Genomic DNA, 21,004 nt, shown 5'->3' on the forward strand with positions numbered 1-21,004 from the left:
CCCTCCCCATTGAACAGATCAACCTCCACCCCTTCACCATTGAAGAGATACAAAAGGGGAGATCAATAGGCTGGTACTTTCTAGAGACTGACTGAGTGATCATCTCCCTTGATTTCAGTCTGTACATTTTGGGATTAGAACAGCTCCAAAAAGTGCCATTTACTGAGAGGGATTCAGTTTTTACATGCCATATGGAGAATGTGATACTTCACCTGATTAAAAAAAGGAACCGCACAATATACTCAAATAACTTTTACAGTCCTTTAAAGAAGACAGTATCCCAGTCATGTGATGTTCCAAGAGGCATTTCAGACAGAGGAGAAGCTTTTCATACTATTAGCATACTATAAATAAATGGCCAAAATGGAAAGTCGAAGGACTCTTTTCTTGTAATGAAAGCATAAAAAGCTTCACAGCTGCCTCCATGCATGCAAACCTTTGTGGATCCTAGGGCCCGACTGCTCAGGATCCTCCACAAAGGATTTTGGGTCTGCAGTACTCAGAACTGCTGGTCCTGCAATGGACACGCAAAGCCACTGAGCCAGCGATTCTCTGTCAGGGAGCTTACTTGAATGGGACTGGCAGGCATAGCGCTCCAGAGAAGAAGGCCTTACCTTCCCCAAAGAGCTGCCCCTGCATCCATTTATGGATGCTTTGCAAAGAGTAGCCCATGAATTATGCAAATTTCCTGATAAGGCAAAGAAGGGGCACAGAATAGCCTTTATCACCACCTGGAGCTGAAAAGTTTACAAGCCATTGATACCCCACCTTTAGTTTTTACAAGACAAGGTGGTGTACAATATGCCCTATGCTCCTGTTTGCCCCACAACAACAACCTTATGAAATGGGTTGAACAGAGAGAGTGACTGGCCCCATATCACCCAGCCAACTTTTTTGCACAAGAGGAACAATTAACCCAATTGGTGGTGGGGAAGAGAAGCCCCCTGGGGGGAGGGGGGAGGCCACCTCATTGCTCAGTGGCCAATGATCAGCCCAAAATGGTTAGTCCTTGTATGACATCACACCAAGCAACATGAAATGAAAGTTAGCGAGCTGATCAGGTCAGGAAAGATATGGGAAGAAACTGTCTTGAGATAGAAGGAAGAACAAAGCAATTTTCAAAACAAAAAAGACATCTGGGACCATTTTGTTTTAGAGCCAGATCAAATGAAGCTGATTTACCTGCAAGTCAAAGAATTCACTGGTCATGACTGTGATAAGAGTACAGTTTCTATTCTTGTGAAAGGAAAGAAAGAAAGTTTGCTCCAAACCCTTTGCCAATAGTTGCCAATAGTTGCTCCATGCAGCAAAGCAGAAACATGGCTAAGGTGAATCAGAAGTCAGGGATTCAACTTCAGACATAATGGACGGATGCCTGCAGAATGGACTGTAACAGGAAATTGTTTCATACTTAATGGTGTGATGTTAAAGGCTTAAGTGTGCATGCCCAAATCTGGGGTTTATCAGTCCTAATCACAAGCAATGCTGCTCCTGATACAAACTGTGAATGTGAATCTCTCTTTGGGATCTCACTCAAAGTTGTTTTTCTGAGGGGCAATTGCTGGTGTCTTGTCAAGGTACACCTCCAATGACGAGGTGTCCTAGGTGCACTCTGAGCTTAGTTCTTTTTTTGCGGCCATTTTATTAACCAAACTATGTAACATCATCAGTGTTAGTAAGGAATGTGGTTTGCTCTCAGATTATATTCTAGCATCTTGCCCTGTCAGTTTTAGTGGGGATGGTCTTGGAGGTTCCTTAGTTGGCCTGTTTACTGTTGGCTTCTTTGGCAGTTTCTTGATTGGGGTATTGTTTACTTTTTGATTGTTGGTATGATGCTAATCTATCAGTCCATGCTCATCTGGGTCCTGATTGCTGGTGGGGAGGTGTTTTGGTCTTTTTGTTCCCCTTTTGGGGTGTTGTCTTTTTTGCACAGTATGTAGAAATTGTAGAACCCAATCTGAGTCGGTCATTGAGACCAAAGGTTTATTCTTCCAAGCTTTAGTGAGAGTTTATTCTTCCAAACTTATATAAAAGGTAAAGGTTCCCCCGCACATGTGTGCTAGTCGTTTTCAACTCTAGGGGCCGGTGCTCATCTCCGTTTCAAAGCCGAAGAGCCAGCGCTTGTCCGAGGATGTCTCTGTGGTCATGTGGCCGGCATGACTAGACGCCAAAGGCGCACGGAACGCTGTTACCTTCCCACTGTAGAGGTCCCTATTTTTCTACTTGCATTTTTACGTGCTTTCGAACTGCTAGGTTGGCAGAAGCTGGGACGAGTAACAAACGCTCACTCTGTTACGCGGCACTCGGGATTTGACCCGCCAAACTGCCGACCATCTGATCGACAAGCTCAGTGTCCTAACCCACTGAGCCACCGTGTCCCTGTAAGCTTATATAAATGCTGTTTATGCTTATGTGTCTATAGATGGCTGAACTGTCAGACTACCAGGCTTCCAGGAATTCTCTAGAATTTTGGGACTTGGCTTGGTCTAGGATGGTCACTGTTTCCCAGTAAAAATTATGGTTATGTCTGTCCATATGTTGTGAAATTAAAGCGTTTTCATCATGTCTTCTGACTACTAGTTGGTGTTCATGGATGTGTTCTGCTAGTCTTCTGCCTGTTTGTCCTACATGTTTCAACCTTGAGCTACAAATATTCTCCTTTATCAGTACCTTCAGTGGTACCAGGGCTGAGTCTTTTTATACAGCAGTGGCAGTGGGGTTAGGATTGACTTCATCAATTTAATTTTAAATCTTTTCCACTCTTCAAGCAAAAGGATACACGGCACTTGCAGCTAGAAACTACAGGGCATAGAGGTAGAAGTCTCATTCCCTATCAGCCCTAGGACTTGGACTGCAGTTTATCCCACCCTGCCACTCCCATCCTGATCACATCTACACATCTACACTGACCACTCATGACTTGGTTAAAGGCCTCATCATGAGATACATTACATGGAACCCCCAACTGTTCAAGATACTTGCCTACATTGTGAGTGGCCCATAGAGTTAGGAACCAAGTTTGCCCTAGCTGATACCAAAGATAAGCACAGGGTGTGTGTGACCAATGTGGTGAAGCCTTCAGGGACCTTATCTGAAAAGGGCAGAGTTCCAATGCACCAGTCCACTATCTGAAAGTTTTTCCAGATTCAGTGTCAACAACTATACACATAATTCCCTAGGCTGACATTGATGGGTCTCCTTCCTGCAGGGAACAAGAGCTGAGGTGAGAATCACTAGAAGAAGGTGGAAAATTACAGGTAAAACAAGAGAAGGGAGGATGATCCAAAGCAGACCCATGATTTCTGTGCTGTGACAAAAGTGTCCTGAATACTACTCAGAAATGGAAGGCAGCTCTGCAAAGGAGCAAAACTCCTTTTGATTGTCTAGAAGACCATATTGGGCAGAAAGAAGAGGAGATAAAATTCTCACACAAGTCATGGACATGATAAGTTCACAACTCCCAGTGCCAATAACGCTGTACTGGATCTTGTCGTATGGAATCCCTGCCTCTCGAAAAACATACGAAGTGTAGAAGTACATCTGCAGGAATAAAGAAAAAGTATCACGTTATCCCTGGGCTACTGAGCCCCTATTTTTCATTGCTATGTAAAGCGGGGAGGTTAATCTGCTAATCTGAGATAGGAAACTCATGAAAATGGTAATGTAAAGCCATATCACAATTTAAACAGCAAAAAAATATATATCTCCCAACTCCCTTTGAAACGGGATAGCAGTGGGCAGCCCCCTGGCCAAGTGACTGGACTTACAGAATCATTGCCACAGAGCTGCATGGCACTGCTGAGCACCACCACAGTGATAATCTGCCACCGCACTGCCCGGTTGCTCCACAGCTCCCAGGGTGCCTTGGCTGCCTGTCCCTGTAGGGCAGCCTGCTCCGCCAGGATTTCTTTCATCTCAATGCTCAGGTCGCTGTTGCCTCTCAGTTGCCGCAAGGCTGAAAGAAGCCAAAGGTTAGCCTGATGTTGTTGGGCATTGTGGAGGCCTCCGATACATGGGTTGGTTGCCTTAGAACTTCTCAACATGTTCCAACCCCCTTTGAGAAAAGCAGAACACGTGCAATAACTGCACAGCATCTCATGGCAGAAATCATTTGAATGGATTTGAATGTCTGGACACAGATTCCATTGCTTACACCAGATGGGGCCAGATTCCTCACATAGTTCCCTTTGGGAGAAAACATTACTTCTGTGGGGTACAAGGATTGCTGTAATCCCCACAGAATCTAAAATGGCATCATGTAATGAGCCCATATTTCCCCACAGCTCTCTTCCCTCCCAAGCCCCTATAATGATTTGCTCTCTGGGCTGTATCTCAAGACAGGCCACCCTTGCTTACCAGAGATGCATGAATCTTGATCTCCTCTGTCAATCAAGAGGTAGCGGGGGCTTTCTGGAGCCCAAGGCAGAAGCACCAACTGGACCAACCCAGGCACCGCATTGCTGGCTAGAAGGACAGGCCAGCTCTCTTCTTCTCCCAAGATTTCCCTACATTAAAATCCAGAGTCACTTATGGAAACAGACAAATGGTTCAGGGTCTCATTTAACAGACTGTATTTCTTTAACTTACTTGCTGATTGTCATCACAGCAACACCTTTCCATAAATCCATACAAAAAAGAGACAACAGGACTGACTGCTGACTGGACTTGGGCAGGAGGTGTCAAGGCAGGGCATCTGTCTACCCAACATCTTTCTGCTTCTAGAGTTTTATTTAAGGTGCAGCCATAGCCCAGCCCTTGGTAATCTACAGCAGGTCTCTAGCAAAGGGAAGTGTGCCTTGTGGATGACACACACATCCAAGGTTTCCCCAGAGCTTTGTGTCTTACCTGAGTCCAGCTACCTGGCCAATCACCAAGCCAAGGGCCGTGAAGGATGCCGAAGTCATGGCCACGGCTCCTCGGAGCTCTTTGGGTGCGCTTTCCCCCAAGTACATGGGCTGGATGCTCATGGCCACTCCTGTGCAGACAAGTCCCCAGTCTCAGAAAAGAAATGTGTTTATTTTATGGCATTTATTATAGCCACTGTCACTTCTGGTGACAGGGATTGGTCAGCCACAGCTTTTCATGCTAAATGAGTGAAAGTTTCCCAGCCAAGGGGTTCCTTGGCCTCACCCAAACAGGTACCATAGTAGATAGGGAGTCCCTTAAAAAAAACTCAAGCCCTATACCACATAGGGTTTCTAGCACCTCAATTGCACCTTAAAAAAACTGGCAATCAATGCAGTCTGTAGATTAGAGAAATCCCAAGGGCATATCAAGGCATGGCCATTATTGCCCATGCCACTGCATCCTGGACCAGCGAAAACTTCTAAGTGGTCTTCGAGTGCATTGCAAGAGTGGACTCTACAGCATAACTGACTGTTTGAAGAGCCTACTGGTCAAGAAAAAGACACAGCTGGTACAGTAGTTGCTGCTGTGCCAAGACCTTCCTATCCACACCTATCAGCTGCATATTGAGCAGGAGCTGTAAGTCCATAAAGATCACCAGATCATGCACCACCCTTAAATAAGGAGGTGCTACTCCATCCAAAGTTAAAGATGGAGTATCCTCAGATCTAGTGGCTCTCATAGGACTGGAAGAGACCTTGGAGGTCTTGGGTCCAAGGCAGGAGACCTTATATCTGCAGCCATTGAGAGGACTGAGGCAGAGATGGTTCCTTCCCTTCCAAACTAACCTTGACAGCCTCATCTGGCCACTCTGATGTTAAAAGACAAAATTAGGTATAATCAATGTATCCTGGCCAACAATAGTGGAACCAGCCCCAAAAGAACAAAGAGAACCACCCTAAAGTACTGTCTTCCCAGTCCCAGTCCCCAGAGCCAGCCCAGAAGGATGGTTAATAGTATTGAAAGCAACTGAGAGATTAAGAACCTCCACCCCAATTGGAAAGCAAAGACAGAGGAAGAAAAGCAGATTTTGATGGATATTTGGCTCATGTTATGGTGAAGGTGCATGCCCTATCTTTAAGGAACAAACCCTGGTCAGATAGCATAGATTGCTTTTCCAAATGCTACAGCTGCCATGTATCTGCTCATGTCTTGGACCTACCAGAATTGATGCCAGCGAAAAATCTGCTCAGCAAGATCATTTCAAAGGATTTTGCCACCCGGCTGAACCCCACCAGCAGTGCAGCAAGGGCCACAAATGCGTTGTTCACCAGTAAAGATTTCTTCCTTCAAGGGAACCAAGGGAGAAAAGTTTCAAAGGCTTATTTCACTCTGTGTGTCTCTTTTCCCTAGGACTCTCTTGGCCATCATTTGGCATCATGGCTGCTCCTGCTGGCTCCTTGCGTGGCCAGAGTGGCAGACAGCTTGGGTTCCAGTGCCAAGACTTTCAACAGGGCATGGCATGTTAGTAGCCTTTTTTCCCAAGAGGTGAGATGCCAAACCCTGAGAGAGCAGGGAAAATCTGGGCATGGGATTGCCAACTGGAAAGCCTCAATGCATGCCTGAATGCAAATGAAACTTCGGTGGTCTCTGCTTACAGGCGCTTCTCCTGGGACCCTGAGCTGGCCCTACCATCCCTGTGTCCCTTGGGCTGCTTGGCTGAGCAAAAGGGAAGGCAGCCTCCAAGCAGCCCACAAGGGAGGAAAGAGATGGTTGTCCCTGTCCTTGTCCAGCCCCCACCCTCCTTAGTTTGCAGCCCTCTGAAGAAAGCTTGCACAGCTAGACTACAATCCTGGCTCCCAGCTCCATCTGGCAGTGTATGGAACACTCAGGTTTCTTGCCCCTCACTAGTGGAGCAGGCTGCACTAGTGATCAGGATCATCCAACTGGAACCTGTCAACATGGAGAAAATAGCAGGTTACCATGAATTAATCAGATAGTGTTAAGCTGGCAAAAAGTGCTTCAATTACATTCTATTTGGTGTCATTATATGTAGGTGATAAAGAGAGCTATCTGAAGTCCTGTATTCAAATGCTCCTGGCTGAATCTGGTTCTAGAAGACACTAAAAGATATTCCTCCTGCTGAGAGGCTGACCTAGCCTAGCACAGACTTCCCAAACCCCTCACCTGCCCATATTCACAGCCATGGGAGCAGCAATTAGTGCTCCAACCAGGCCCCCCAAAGGATACACGGCAACAATGAAGGACCAGACCAGCGTGATCATCTTTCCCTCCAAGGCAGCTCCAGTGCGATCCAGCCAGGTTTCATTAATAAAGGACTGGATGAACTACAAGGTGGAGAAAAAAATATTGTGTGAGAGAAATCAGAACTGGATCACACAGAGCCCCCACCCACTGAAAACCAGCTGCTCTGTGGTCTGCTTTCTGTGGCAGTGGGTGGGAGCCATGAAACTCACTACAGGAATCTGAGGTTAGTTACTCCACAAGCTACAACTCCTCAAAAATTGCAGGAAAATCTGGGAAACATCCAGAAGGCCAGTGCCTTACTGGAAGGGCAGCTGTCCCTGAGGTCATCTGCAGTTTCTTTTTTTTTTTATTTAAAAAGTTTTACAATACATTTTAACTTTAATCCCCCCCTCCCCCACCCCTATCCAACCCTCCCTGTCCCTTTCCCCCACTCCCTCCCCCCCCCCCCCCGACTTCCCAGAGCTAAGTACAGGGCATAAAATCAAAAAACAAACATAAACACCCCTATGTTATCAACAATAAACTATAAATTCTATCTCTCTCTAGCTCATATAAAATGAATACAAACAATATTAACTTTACAAATAAAGTAAAGAAAAAAAAAGGAAAACAGAAAAAAAAGCTTTACTCAAAATAAATTTTCTTAATCCCAGTCCTTATTCATATTAATTTCAAAAAAGAAAAAAGAAAAGAAAAAAAAACAAAAAAAACTTTCACCTGCTATTTGCATTCTCCCACCTTTCTCTAATTTCCAAACAAATTCTCAATTACATGCCAAAAGCGCCTATCTCTGTTAATCTTAATAATCTCCAACCAAACTAAACTACGATCAAAAATAGTTCTTGCACGTATCACGCCAAATGTCTCGCAGTTCCAAATCATCCTTAAGTTCAAATAAAAGTTCAAATACAAAGAATATATTAAAAAGGCAGTCTCTAAGACAACTTGTTGTTAATTCTTAGTTCAACACATACTTTAAGTCCATTACCCTAATATACTTTTCTAACAAGCAATCTTAAATTGTGTAAAATATTAACAAAAAGAAGAAAAAAAAAGAAAAAAAACCTTCTTTCTCCTCTATAATAATTTTACTCCATTGACATTCTAATCTAAAAATTAATCAGCAATCTTAACGCCCCAAAACTTTTGGAGCACCTCTGTCATGACCCCCAAAACTTCTTTAGACCGCTCCTCTCTCACATCTTCACTGTAAGCACGCTTTGGAGATTCCATAACTTTCTGCTGATCTTGCTCTTGCTCTCGTCTCGCTCTTCTTAGGGCGGCACGCGTCATCTTCTGGCCTCCTGCAGCAACCGATGAAACTGTGACTTGATCCCCTCCAACACCATTGTCCTCTGTCTGTCTATCTGTAACATCTTGAGGCTTTCCCCCACCGTATCCTTTTGCAACTTCCAAAAATGATAGGGGGGTTGCTTTTAACACATTACTATAAAAATCACGTGCCTGAGCCACAGTAACCAAATGATGTCTTTTACCTTCATACGTCGCCACCAATCCAACTGGAATCTCCCATCTAAACTTAATATCACGTTTCTTAAGTTCCTGTACCAGAAATGCAAAATCTTTCCTTCTCCTTAGGATCTTCGGAGGGATCTCTTTTAAAACCAAAACTTCTTGCTCAGCCACTACCAAATTAGTATCATAAGCAGCTTGAATAACTTCATCTCTCATTGCTCTCTTTGTAAAATAGACCACCACATCTCTGGGTAACTTCCTCTGTCTTGCAATCCATGAATTTACACGAAAAACTTTGTCCATATTTCCCTCAATTTCAGATGCTGACTGGCCCAGTACCCCTTCCAGAGCCTCAGAAATCAGCTGCTTTAAATCTTCTTTACCATTCTCCTTTAAACCCCTAATTCTAATAGCATGCTGCATCTGATTATACTGAACAAGGCTCAATTCTTCGTCCATTTTATCCCTTATATTTTCATTTTCTAATACCTTTGCTTCTAATATAGAGTTCTTTTGACTGAGATCCTCCACTTTTATATCCAGCTGTAGCACACATTCAGCTACGGATTCAACCTTAGACAAAATGTCCACCCTCATTGCTCTCAGCTTCTCTTCTATCTTCTTCTCCAATTTCTCCATTTTCTCCTCCATTTTCTCCTCCAGCTTTTTCAACTTTTCATCCATCATATCAGACATCAATTGTACATGCTTTCCAAGAGCATCTTGTAAATCCTTAAGCGTTAATGCCGGGGGAGATGCAGGAGGAAGCAAAGCTTGCAATGAGGTCTGTTGCACCAGGGAAGACCCCACATTCCGAAGAGCTTTAGAAGTTTTAGCCGCCATCTTCCCCCACTTTCACTTATTACTCACTTTCACTTTGAAGCTATAAAATCCATTGAGCTAGAGAGTAAAAATAAAGAGTCCACTTCACCTTGACCTCCTGTACCGCTCTGCCTGCTTCTTGATAATCAAAAGTATTTCCATTTGGCAGGGGTGGTTGCTAACGCCTGGCTCTGCTCCAATAATCCCAGAGCAGAGGCGCTGCGCAGCTCGGAGCAACCCAGGCTTCGGGGGGGCTCATCCTTCAGTCGCCCAAGCTCTCAGCTCAGGCGGCCCCAGAGAGCTCAACCCCTACCTGGGGCCTCACCCCCTCCTCTTCTCCCGAGGAGGGGGCTTCAAATCCATCTAAACAGCTGATCGGCGCTGTTTACGATGGAAAAACACAGCTGCGGAGCGGGCAGCCCGAAAACGGCTGTCTTCGCCGTCGCGTCGCCACCGGAACGTCATCTGCAGTTTCTGAACCCTCTGCACAAGAAGAGACCACTACTGATACGGTAGTGGTCTCTTCTTGTGCAGAGGGTTCAGAAACTGCAGATGACCTCAGGGACAGCTGAATGTCAGAGGAGTTTGGAAATATTGTTAGGTTTCTCCTGATAGAGGCCCAAGCCCACCCTGTCCTGTCCTTCACCTTGATAAGCAAAGGGGGGCACCTTCCAAGGAGCTCAGAGATGAGATTATCACAAAATCTGGGGGTGCGGACCGAGAGGCTGTCCTCCCTTGGGGGCCTCTTCCAATGAGAGATGGTCAAAGGCTATGGTAAGAAAAGGGCTGCCTTACTGCAGTGGGTGCGTTGATGATCGTGAGATTGTAGCCATACTGGAAAGTGCCACCAATCCCAGCCGCGCAGACTGTCAGGATCAGGATCTTACCTCGAAGCTGGGGAAGAATCACAAGGAAAGGGTTGGCAAGTGCAGCACCCGTGGCGGGAAGTGTCAGACCATCCTGGAGGGCAGTGCCAAGAGCAGCCACCACAGGCACAGCTGAAGACTTCCCTGGCTGGGCTCCAGACCCCCAAGGGAAGATGGGGGAGGGGGGAGAGAGTGCAGCTGCCCCTGCCCAGCTTGCTCCTGTGCAGTTTCTTGGAAAGGCCCTGTTTCACCTTCGCAGACCACTTGGATTTGTTCAGTTATTCCAGAATATCAAAATCATGGGTGACTTTTTCCATCTTTTACTTTCTGGGTAACAACTTATGCCAGTATATCCAGAAGTAATAATGGCTTGTTTCACTATTACAAAATGCAGAAAAAATGCAGAACTGTTGAAGTTCAGAAACTCCAGTATAAAAAAAATAAACACAGAATACTGTAACTGTTTCATTCAGGAGCATGAAGAGAAGCTGGGGTGAGAGCGCTGAAGTCATTCTTTCGAGTTCTGCACCCTCTCCCTGCCCTTTCAGGTGTAAATGAGGGCGGTGGGCTGCATGGAGCATTTCTTAAGTCCAGAACAACAACATGACATTATGGACACAGTTCCTCTCCTTTGTTCAACTGTAGGAAGGATGAGGCAGTACAGCACAAGCTGACTTACAAGAGCAAATCCCAATAAAAGGAGTTCTAGCTTTCCTAGCCGTTGACCTCCTGGACTGATCTACCTAGTGACGCTGAAACTTGATGTCAAGTTTCCGGCATATGGGCTTTTCAAGTGACTCTGAGGCATTGTTTACTTTAAAAGTCCTTTATTAGCCTAATACACTGGCAAATGCTTGCTTGACGGAAGCTGGAATCTGAAATCTCCGCCCCTTGCACAATATATTAAAACAAATTTCTCCACCTTTCTAATTTTGTTATTAATTATATTCTCCAGTTAATTTAAAGAATCAGTTTCCCTTCGGTTAGAAAACCCGCCAAGGTCTTATCTTCTTTAGTTAGAGAGATGGCCTTGAAGGTGAAATCCTACTCCTCCCCCCTCCCAACCTTAAACTAAATCTCTTAAAGCAATACACAAGTTTAACATATGAAATGGCTACTTCTTCATCTCTTGTCAAGCAATAACATTCGATGTTAGCAGCATTGACAGCTGACCCTCAAAAGAGGGCACCACATGATTAATGGCTTGGGAGGTCTAGGGTGGGTTGTCTGCCCTTGTCCCAGTCCCCATTTTGCCCCCTCCCACGTTTAAATAGTGTGGAAGTAAGAAATCAGGGAAGATGTAGTTCCCCAGAGGAGAGAGTCAAGGAGAGAGTAGCAAGGCTACTCTCAAGAAAGCGGCCTCACCCTTCCTAATGAGAAACACTAGGTGAGGAGTGATTTAAGGGAGTAGTATGGAGCGGTTGGTTGTCAGAGACAACTGCTTGTTTATTTTCAGTGTGACATCTTCAGATCCTTGTTTTGAGTCTTGCTTCATTCCCATGCCTTGCCTTTATTCAAGTTCAAGGAAACCATCGTTCCTTCATCTTTTTTCCTGAATTTTGTGGGTGTTCAACTTTCATAATGAGACCTGTTCTTGCCTTATGGCACCTCTGGACTATTGAGGTCTCTCGAGTGTGCTGGCCATGTGCTTAGGACGGTCTTCCTCTATTCTGTGCTCAAGCATTACTGTTTGGTGGTTAGCCATTCACCTCCTTGTTGCCTGTGTCTCTCATGTTGGACTGCCACTCTTAGCCAAACCCCATCAGCAAGCCCACTTGTTGGATGGGATGGTGTCCAGTTATGGAAGTCACTCCTTTGAACTCCATGAATTGCATGAAAACTGAGGGTTCTTTGGGAATGTTTGAAAGGATATAGTTGTGAAATAAATATATCAAATCCTTCTGGTGTTAATTGCATGAACTGGGACAGAACAAAGTATGTTGGACCCAAAAACAAACCTGTGCATCACCGAAAGTACACCATACCCAGAGTGAAGGACAATGTTGGTAGCATTATGTTTGGAGCTTCAGGCTTCTGGTTTGCTGACACAGCCACCGCAGACATTGGAAGGCGAGCTCCATCTTCCACGACCAATTTTGCACCACTGGGGGACCCAGGAAAGGGTTGAAAGTCACCCTGCAAGGAGGGGGAATCCCGCTTGATCGCGGGAGGGCAGTAGCCCTTCCGCCTGATCTGGGGCAGCCCTCCAAACTGGTGTATGAAAGACCGGCCATAGAAATAAGGCCCGTCACTAGATTGCAGACAGCCGAAGTCAAACTTACCACCAGGCACCTATAAAGCAGCGCGGATGAGACTGGGTGAGATCTACCTCTCTTCAATCCTAACTGTATAAGCTGCCCAAAGTATTTTCCCCTCTGTGAGAGAGGGAAGGGAGATTCTATCCCACCCTCTAAAAACATTGGCGACTGACTATCCAGGGGCGTTTAAAATGTTGCAAGAATAACCTGATTCTAACTGGATCTTTATCTTTCTAAAATTTGTGGTCTAAAATACTTCTTATTTTTATTGAAGATTTGGGTTTTTACTTACAAAAAAGAAGTAAAATTGGAAAAAGGATTATAAAATTTTTGGACTTAAAAAAAATCCTAAATGGTATAGGTGACATCTTGTGGCTAAACCTGATATTACAACTTGTTACTGTCTAAAAGAGACTTGGCTTGAATCCCAGACTATAGATATAGAACAGCTGTGTTCTATACTCAGTGACAAAATTTTAATTCTCTGATTATAAAGCTTTTAATTTAACATACTACTAAGAGAACATGGATGAAGATCAGGAACAGATTCTCTTTATGTTGAAAGCAATTTATGAAACTATTCTTACAGCTACTGATGAAATAAGAAGCTACAGAAAAAAACATGTCAGCCTAGATATATGAACCCAAACTTTGATTACAACTAAAGAATCAACTACACAGAATATAACAGAAGAAGTGGAACAATCAAATACTATGATAGAAGATTCAACTGATCAACAAAAACAGTTAATGGAAAATCCAGAAAAGGGACTGACACCACGGAAAGTGGAAAAGACTTTCTATATAAACCAGAATAAACCTGAGGATCAAGAAGAAGAACAGACTGAAGGGAAGATAAACATTTCAGGACAACTACTCCAAGATGGAAAAAAATAGAGAGATGATTTGTTAGTTCGGATGGCCTTTTCTATTTCAAACAATATATATAATAACAAAGGGAAATCTATTTGATGACTTAAAAGCACAGACATAGAAGGTGAGTTGGCAAAGAAAGAAAGCTAGAATAAGGCTGAAGAAAATTGGGGTTTTGACTTATTAGTGAGAATTAAAATAGAACATACTCAATAGACAAGATGTGTACTTTGAATACTAAATTTTGTTATGACCTGAGATAAAGAAAACTTTGGTCATTTAAAACTTGGAAGTATAAATATTAAAAGTTAAATTTGAATATTGATTTTTTTATAAAGGTTGAATGTAAAAGTAACTAAGATATATGTAAGGTAAAAATCTATTGATAAATGTAATAAATATATTTTTACTTAGCTGTTATAATAAAAAATACTAGCTTAAATATGAGATAGTAGACATCAAGAGAAAGAAAGGAAGTATTTAATGTTGAAATAAGAGAAATTTTGGTTAATAAATTTAAGACATTTGGAAATTAATAGAAAATAAGAATATTATATTGTATTATTAGTTGATGTAAGGTAGTGAGAAATAGAACATATTCAAATAGATGAAGTGTATCCTGAACATTAGATTTTGTGATGAATTGTGATAAAGGGAACTTTGGTTATTTAAAACTTGGAAATTTTAAATATTAAATGTTAAATTTAAATATTAAGGGGAAAACTAAAAATTGGGGAAAACTATTTATTTATTTATTTATTTATTTATTTATTTATTTATTTATTTTATTTATATACCGCCCTTCTCCCGAAGGACTCAGGGCAGTGTACAGGGCAATAAAATAAGAATACAGGATACAAGATTTAAAGTTAAATGATTGTGCCCAATGTAGTAAGTTAGTTAAAATAATGTTAAAACCCCAAACCCATCAGGCCAGGCCGGCTTGTTTGAATAGATAAGTTTTTAGATCACGCCGGAAGGAGCGAAGGTCGGGGGCCATCCGGAGTTCAGCCGGTAAGCGGTTCCAAAGGATTGGTGTACCCACCGAGAATGCTCTCCCCCTGGGGGTCACCAGCCGACATTCTCTGACCAGTGGTACCCTGAGGAGGCCCTCTCTGTGGGAGCGTACAGGACGGAGGGAAGTTGATGCCGACAGTATGTGCTCCCGTAGGTAATCCGGACCCATGCCATGTAGGGCTTTGTATGTCATCACCAGCACCTTGAATTTCACCCGGAAGGCAACTGGAAGCCAATGCAGCTCACGGAGCAGAAGTGTAAAAGAACTCACACAGCTGCATTCTGTACCAGCTGAAGCTTCTGAGTGGTCCTCAAGGGCAGCCCCATGTAGAGAGCATTGCAGTAGTCTAAACGAGAGGTCATAAGTGCATGAGTGACTGTACGCAAGGCATCCAGGTCCAGATAGGGTCGCAACTGGCGCACCAGACGAACCTGGGCGAAGGCCCCTCTAGTCACAGCTCCTATATGATCTTCTAAGGAGAGCTGTGAATCTAAGAGGACACCCAAATTGCAAGCCTTATCTACGGGGGGTAATAACTCACCCCCAATAGTAAGAGATGGAATAATCTGAATTTCCTGAGATGCCGGTATGTACAGCCATTCAGTCTTGTCCGGGTTGAGTTGAAGCCTGTTCCTCCCCATCCATTCCCGGACCGCTTCCAGGCAACGGGACATCACGTCGAGGGCATCACTGGGGTGGTTTGGGGTCAAGATGAAAAGCTGGGTATCATCAGCATACTGATGATATCCCACTCCAAAACCACGGATGATCTCACCTAGCGGCTTCATATAGATGTTAAACAGGAGAGGTGAGAGGACCGACCCCTGAGGAACTCCATAAACGAGAGGTCTCGGGGTCGATCTCTGCCCACCCAACACCGACTGTGAACGTTCCAGAAGGTAGGAGGAGAACCACTGAAAAACAGTGCCTCAGGTGTAACCTCCTGAGACGCCGCAATAAGATACCATGGTCGATGGTATCAAAAGCCGCTGATAGGTCTAATAGGACTAGGACAGAGGAACAACCCCTGTCCTGAGCTCGCCAGAGATCATTCATCAGAGCGACCAATGCCGTCTCCGTGCTGTGTCCGGGCCTGAAACCTGATTGGTACGGGTCTAGATAATCAGCATCTTTCAGGAACAGAGGAAGTTGATGCGCCACTATGCTCTCAACAACCTTCACAAGAGAGCGAAGGTTGGAGACCGGGCGAAAGTTGTTTAAAACAGCTGGGTCCAGGACAGGCTTTTTGAGGAGGGGTCTCACCACCGCTTCTTTCAAGGTGGTGGGAAAACTGTCCTCTTTCAATGAAGCAGTTATCACTGCATGGATCCAGCCTCGTGTCCCATCCCGAGCCACATAAACCAGCCAGGAGGGGCACGGGTCCAATAAGGACGTAGTGGAGCTCAGCTTCCTCATGATCTTGTCTACCTCATCCAGAGTCACAGGATCGAACTCTTCCCAGATAACATCAACAAGACTGTCCATTTTCTCATTGTCAGATTCTGCCCAGTCGGAATCCAAACCGGTCCGGATCCGAGCGATTTTGTCCAGCAGATGTTGGCTAAATTCCTCGGCACGACCCTGTAAGGGATCCTCCCTCACCTCTTGATTAAGGAGGGAGCAGGTCACCCTAAACAAGGCGGTCGGGCGATTATCTGCTGACGCGATAAGGGTAGCAAAGTAATTAGACCTTGCCCTCCTCAACGCCGCGAGATAAGACTTCGTAAAGGACCTTAGTCGCAATCGGTTGGATTCGGATCGGCTGGATCTCCAACAGCTCTCTAGGCCCCGTCTCCAACGTTTCATCTCCCGGAGCTCCGTAGAAAACCATGGAACCCACTGGGATCTGCACCGGGTCAGGGGCCGCATGGGTACAACTCGGTCGAGTGCTTCCATGGCTGCCTTTTCCCAGGCTTCCACCATGGCATCGGCCGACCTATGAGCAAAGGAGGCAGGTGGGGACCCAAGCGCTGTTTGGAACCGCTCAGGGTCCATTAGCCATCTGGGGCGGTACCATCTCGTTGGTTCAGTAACCCCACGATGGGGAGTGGCAAAATGGAAGGTCAGCAGCAGGAGATGATGATCAGTCCATGACAGGGGTGTAACAATTGGGGAACCCCCACCCAGATCATCTAACCACTGTCCAGATAGGAAAATCAAATCGAGCGTGTGACCCCCCACATGAGTCGGGCCCTGGATTACCTGCGTCAGGTCCATGGCCGTCATGGAAGCCATGAACTCCCGAGCTAACTCAGATGATCCCCCCAGGGATGGTAGGTTGAAGTCACCCAAGATCATAAATTTGGGGAACTCAACCACCAGTCCCAAGAGGATGACAAGAAGCTCAGGCAGGGCTGCCGCTACGCAACTAGGTGAAAGGTACACCAGCAGCAAGCCCAACTGAGCCTTAGGGCCACATCTTAGGAGGAGAGACTCACACCCGGCTATTTGGACAACAGTGGCCTCCCACGGATATAGGTTCTCCCTCACCGCTACCGCCACTCCCCCACCTCTTCCCTGAGCCCGAGGCCTGTGTAGCACCCAGAAACCTGGTGGGCAAAGATCCACCAAAGGGACACCACCCTCTGGTCCTAACCAGGTCTCCGTAATGCAAGCCAGATCCACATATTCTCCCTCAACCAAATCCCGGATGAGAGGAGCTTTATTAACTACGGACCTGGCATTAAGATATACAAGCCTGAGCTCAGGTGGTTGCTTATCTTCGCTCCCGGAACCAGGGGCCGAAACTAGAGGGTCGGAGCACATCACCGCTTGAAGATAGCAGGGACGCACTCCCGGATGTTGATGCGGCCCTCTGTTTGTACACCTACTGCCATTCCCTAACATCGTGGGAATAGGTAATCCCACACCCTGCTTCGGGGCCCTGGGTGTAGCTAGTCCAAGCTCCATCTCAGCGTGATCAATCTCAGGCCTGGCCTGAATAGTGGTTGGTGGACACCCCCCAGTATCCAGCCGAACCCGTAATCCCTCCCCTCTCCCTAACCCCACAAAAAAATTAGCTAAAAAATAAACCAGGGATCTCTTATTGGATTTATATCGGAGGTCCCTGTCCCTGCCCAACCATCTCTCGGGGTCCCAATAATTGGGTCCGTCATCAAGAGGAGAAGTAGAGAAAGAGGTGGGTCACACCCAGGAAGAGGGGGTACCCCTGAGAGCGAATAGGTCTGTGCTAGCGTAACAAAGGCGAGCCATAATTGTTCATAAGGTCCAGCAATAGGCGATTCCATGATTGATCAGGAGGATTTAAAGTCAGAAAGTTGGCAGATATCCAGACCGTCAAACCAGCTCCACTGCCACTCAAGCTGGTTAAATCTCCGGAGCAGGTCAGCCACCGTCCTCTCACGACGGTCATAGGCCTGATCCGGTAAGCGGCTTGGAATATACGCCCAGGGTAAGGCATACCCCCATAGATCTCTCACCTCTAGGGAGTAGCCGATGGAAAGTCTAAGCCACTCTCTCACAGTGACTTTATACCCGGGTCTTTCTGAGTCCTTTGGGGGTATGTCAGACAGAGGAATTAAGCAGCTATTGGTCAAAGGCATAACAGCCAGTTGAATAATAAAATGGAAAGGTCTTCCGGCTGCACATATTCTTTTCCGTATCAGGAGAGGAGTAGGCGATAAGTGGAACCAAAATCGGCTGGCTGAGCACCAACAGCTTCGAGTCCAGCATGCCCCATCATGGTAAAGGAGCCATAAAACCAGAGCTCCCAGGTATAGTTGGCAGGACAGTGCTAGTTTAGATAGACTAAATGAACTAAACAGGTCCACATTCAGCTTGCCAAACCCTGTGTTTCTGGATTTATTAGGGCAAGTAGGGGAAAAAATTAAAATTCCCGTAGATCTTCCATTTGGTCTAGCTGGCCTCACGGAGCGCGAACGATGGAGAGATGAGCTGTGTCGCCCAACGGTCTGTGGCTCAAACTGCCTGCATTCCATCACTGGGCTCTGGATCCCCATGTCGGAGTGGCCATGTCGGAGTGGCCGGGGCATTTCAGTTCTCCTCCCCGCCAGCCGGTCCAGACGTTGTTGTCATTTTTCCGATATTTCGGTACTTCAAGTGCCGTTCTAAGCTGCAGCTCCATCGGCTCCGATAATCAGCTGATTGGCGCTATGTAAATTGCAGCTCTTCTGGGCCTTCCAGGCTCTTCCAGGCTCTTTCGAGGCCGTTCCGAAGGTCGCCGGAAATCTCGGAGCTGATTTCTGATACGGAGGGCTCTGCCGCTGCTGAAAAAGCGGCAACATAAAAATCTTCTGCCTGCGTGTTTTAACCCCAATACAGAGGGTAAAAACACCTCTGTAGGGCTCCTAGAATCGCCTAAATAGCTGGAGCTCTTCGTGGAGCTCAGCCAAGTACGTCCGCCATCTTGGGCATGCGCAAAAAAAAAAATTAGGACAATTATTGACTGAATGTTAAAATAACCAGGATATGTATAAGCTAAAAATTACTGATAAGTGTAAGAATGTTATTTTTATTTAATTGATATAATAAGAATTGTATTAGTTTAAACATGAGACAGTAAATACTAAGGGGGAAAAGAGAGGAAATATTTAATATATTAGTTTGAGACTTGTACTAAAGATACTTGTATGTTATTAATTATTAACTCAGCCACCATGTTGCTTTTTAAATATTTAAATGTAATATTAGAAAATAAAACTTTTATTAAAAAAGCATTATCTTTGGAGCTGCTTTTCTTCACCCGGAACTGGTACTATAGTCAAGGAGGAGAAACAGATGAACAGTTCCAAACGTCAATCAATTTTGGCACAAAACTTTCAGGCCTCTACTAGAATGATGAAGAGGAATATCAGGGCTGCCATTCTGCTATGTTATGCATTGCCTATTGACAGCCTACCATATGCAACCGAAGGGGAAGATCACTGGTAGGATTAGTATGAGGAATCAAAATCATGCATCTTGCCATCCCATGAGAATCACCAGGCATTTCAAGGTCACGTAAAGGAATGCAAAGCCAACTAGTCCACAGACAGGAGCTGTTACCCAAACAATTTGTTAGCACCCAATTGGACTCTCTGATAACCAGGCAGGTGGATGGAACTAAGAGAAAGTTAACTAAGTTAAGAATGCCCAAAGCATGAAAACCCTGGATCTAGCTTTGCTTCTTCTGTAACCACTTGGCTTTAGTAAAGTGTACATTTGGCTAACCATGGGCCTGAGAGGCAGCTGACAAGGAATGTCATCTTTCAGCATGACAATGACCCAAAGCATACCTCCAAATCAGCAAAAGAATGGCTTCATCAGAAGAAGATCAAAGTTTTCGAATGCCCAAACAGAGGCCAGACTTGAATCTACTTGAAAATCTGTGAGGTGACCTGAAAAGGGCTGTTCACAAGAGACGCCCTTGCGATCAGACCAATCTGGAACCCGATTCCCAAGGCAAGACATGCTACGCTGAGACGCTCCTACCCCAAAAGACTGAATGCTCTCATAAAATCAAAAGGTTCTTCAGCAAAGTATTAGTTTATTGGTGTCAACTTTATGCAACCACATTATTCTAAGTTTTAATGTTAAATCTCTGAATCTACTCACTGACCTCCAAGTCTTGCTACAGGGACCATTTCCTAACAGCTGTCAGAAGAATGAAACCTTTGCCATTTTTTGTCTTGGAGCAATCAGCATTGGCATTATTGCAGCAAAGCAGATGCTTAGCCAACTTTTAAAAATTATAACTGCAGGCGCTGTTTCCCTTGACAAGTTTTTCAACTTGTTTTTCAACAAGTTGTTTCCCTTGAAGAGCAACCCTCCCCCACTCCCCAGCAGACTGTGGCTGTCTTGTTGCTTTGGGAAGTAGCTCCCATCGCTCACGACAGTGTGGCAAGGTTCCCCCCACAACCCCTGGGCTTCCCCAGAAAAGAGAGGAGTGACCACCCACCTATGTCCCATGGATTCCAGGAAGAATAGCTAAGCCAACCAGCTGATCCCAAAAATAAAACTTAAAACTGTACCACTTGCTGAAGTGTGCTCATTCTGCTTGAGATTTGCACCCGGCCAGTCTGTTGAATTCTTTGGGAAGAATGCTGGATGACTGTCTGAATCTCTAAGTTAGGAATGTGTGTTTAGTCACCCGTTACACCATGATGCAAACATTTAGCTTGGCAGGTGGGAAGCTGCTCTGAAAGTTTCCACTGAACTGGGAGGCGGCGGCAGTAAGGGGCAAGAGGACCAGATGCCTACAGACCAGGAGATGTTGTTCTGAAGCCCCTCAACTTTTGTTGTGAATAACCAGGTTTACCAATCGGCTGAAGAGCAAGCAAGGTCTACTAATGTTGATGTCAGAATCAATGGGGTTAATTCCTGAGGGGCTCTTAATGGGACTGATGCCCTCCAAAGCAGCCCGGCCTTTCATGTGTGGATTTTGCTGCTCACATGCCCTTTACAGCATGACCAGAGCCATGAAACAAAGGCAGGGGGTCTTTGGGGGCTTCTGCTAGAATGTGAGCGTTGGCCTATATCATCTTCCAGCTCATAATTCACTCACTTACAACCTGACTTTCATATAGAGTATTCCCACAACTCTGTAAGGCAGATTGGGC

At 45.3% G+C, this 21,004-nt stretch overlaps 1 protein-coding gene across 1 annotated transcript in view; it reads right to left on the bottom strand.

The window, feature by feature from the left end:
* LOC310646761 (solute carrier family 2, facilitated glucose transporter member 11-like) overlaps positions 1–18,406 on the bottom strand; it is a gene marked incomplete at both ends in the record, with an annotated part of 48,450 nt that extends 30,044 nt beyond the window's left edge. The window contains 9 exons of the mRNA XM_083373425.1: positions 3,430–3,540; positions 3,768–3,955; positions 4,357–4,505; positions 4,846–4,975; positions 6,068–6,192; positions 7,033–7,193; positions 10,207–10,496; positions 12,263–12,488; positions 18,317–18,406. Coding sequence (XP_083229551.1) covers positions 3,430–3,540; positions 3,768–3,955; positions 4,357–4,505; positions 4,846–4,975; positions 6,068–6,192; positions 7,033–7,193; positions 10,207–10,496; positions 12,263–12,488; positions 18,317–18,406 — 1,470 coding nt within the window. The remainder of the gene's footprint in view (positions 1–3,429; positions 3,541–3,767; positions 3,956–4,356; positions 4,506–4,845; positions 4,976–6,067; positions 6,193–7,032; positions 7,194–10,206; positions 10,497–12,262; positions 12,489–18,316) is intronic.
* Between the last annotated feature and the right edge of the window lie 2,598 nt (positions 18,407–21,004).

This window comes from Vipera ursinii (genome assembly GCF_947247035.1).
Source record: "Vipera ursinii genome assembly, chromosome: 14".
NCBI classification, from domain to species: domain Eukaryota; kingdom Metazoa; phylum Chordata; class Lepidosauria; order Squamata; family Viperidae; genus Vipera; species Vipera ursinii.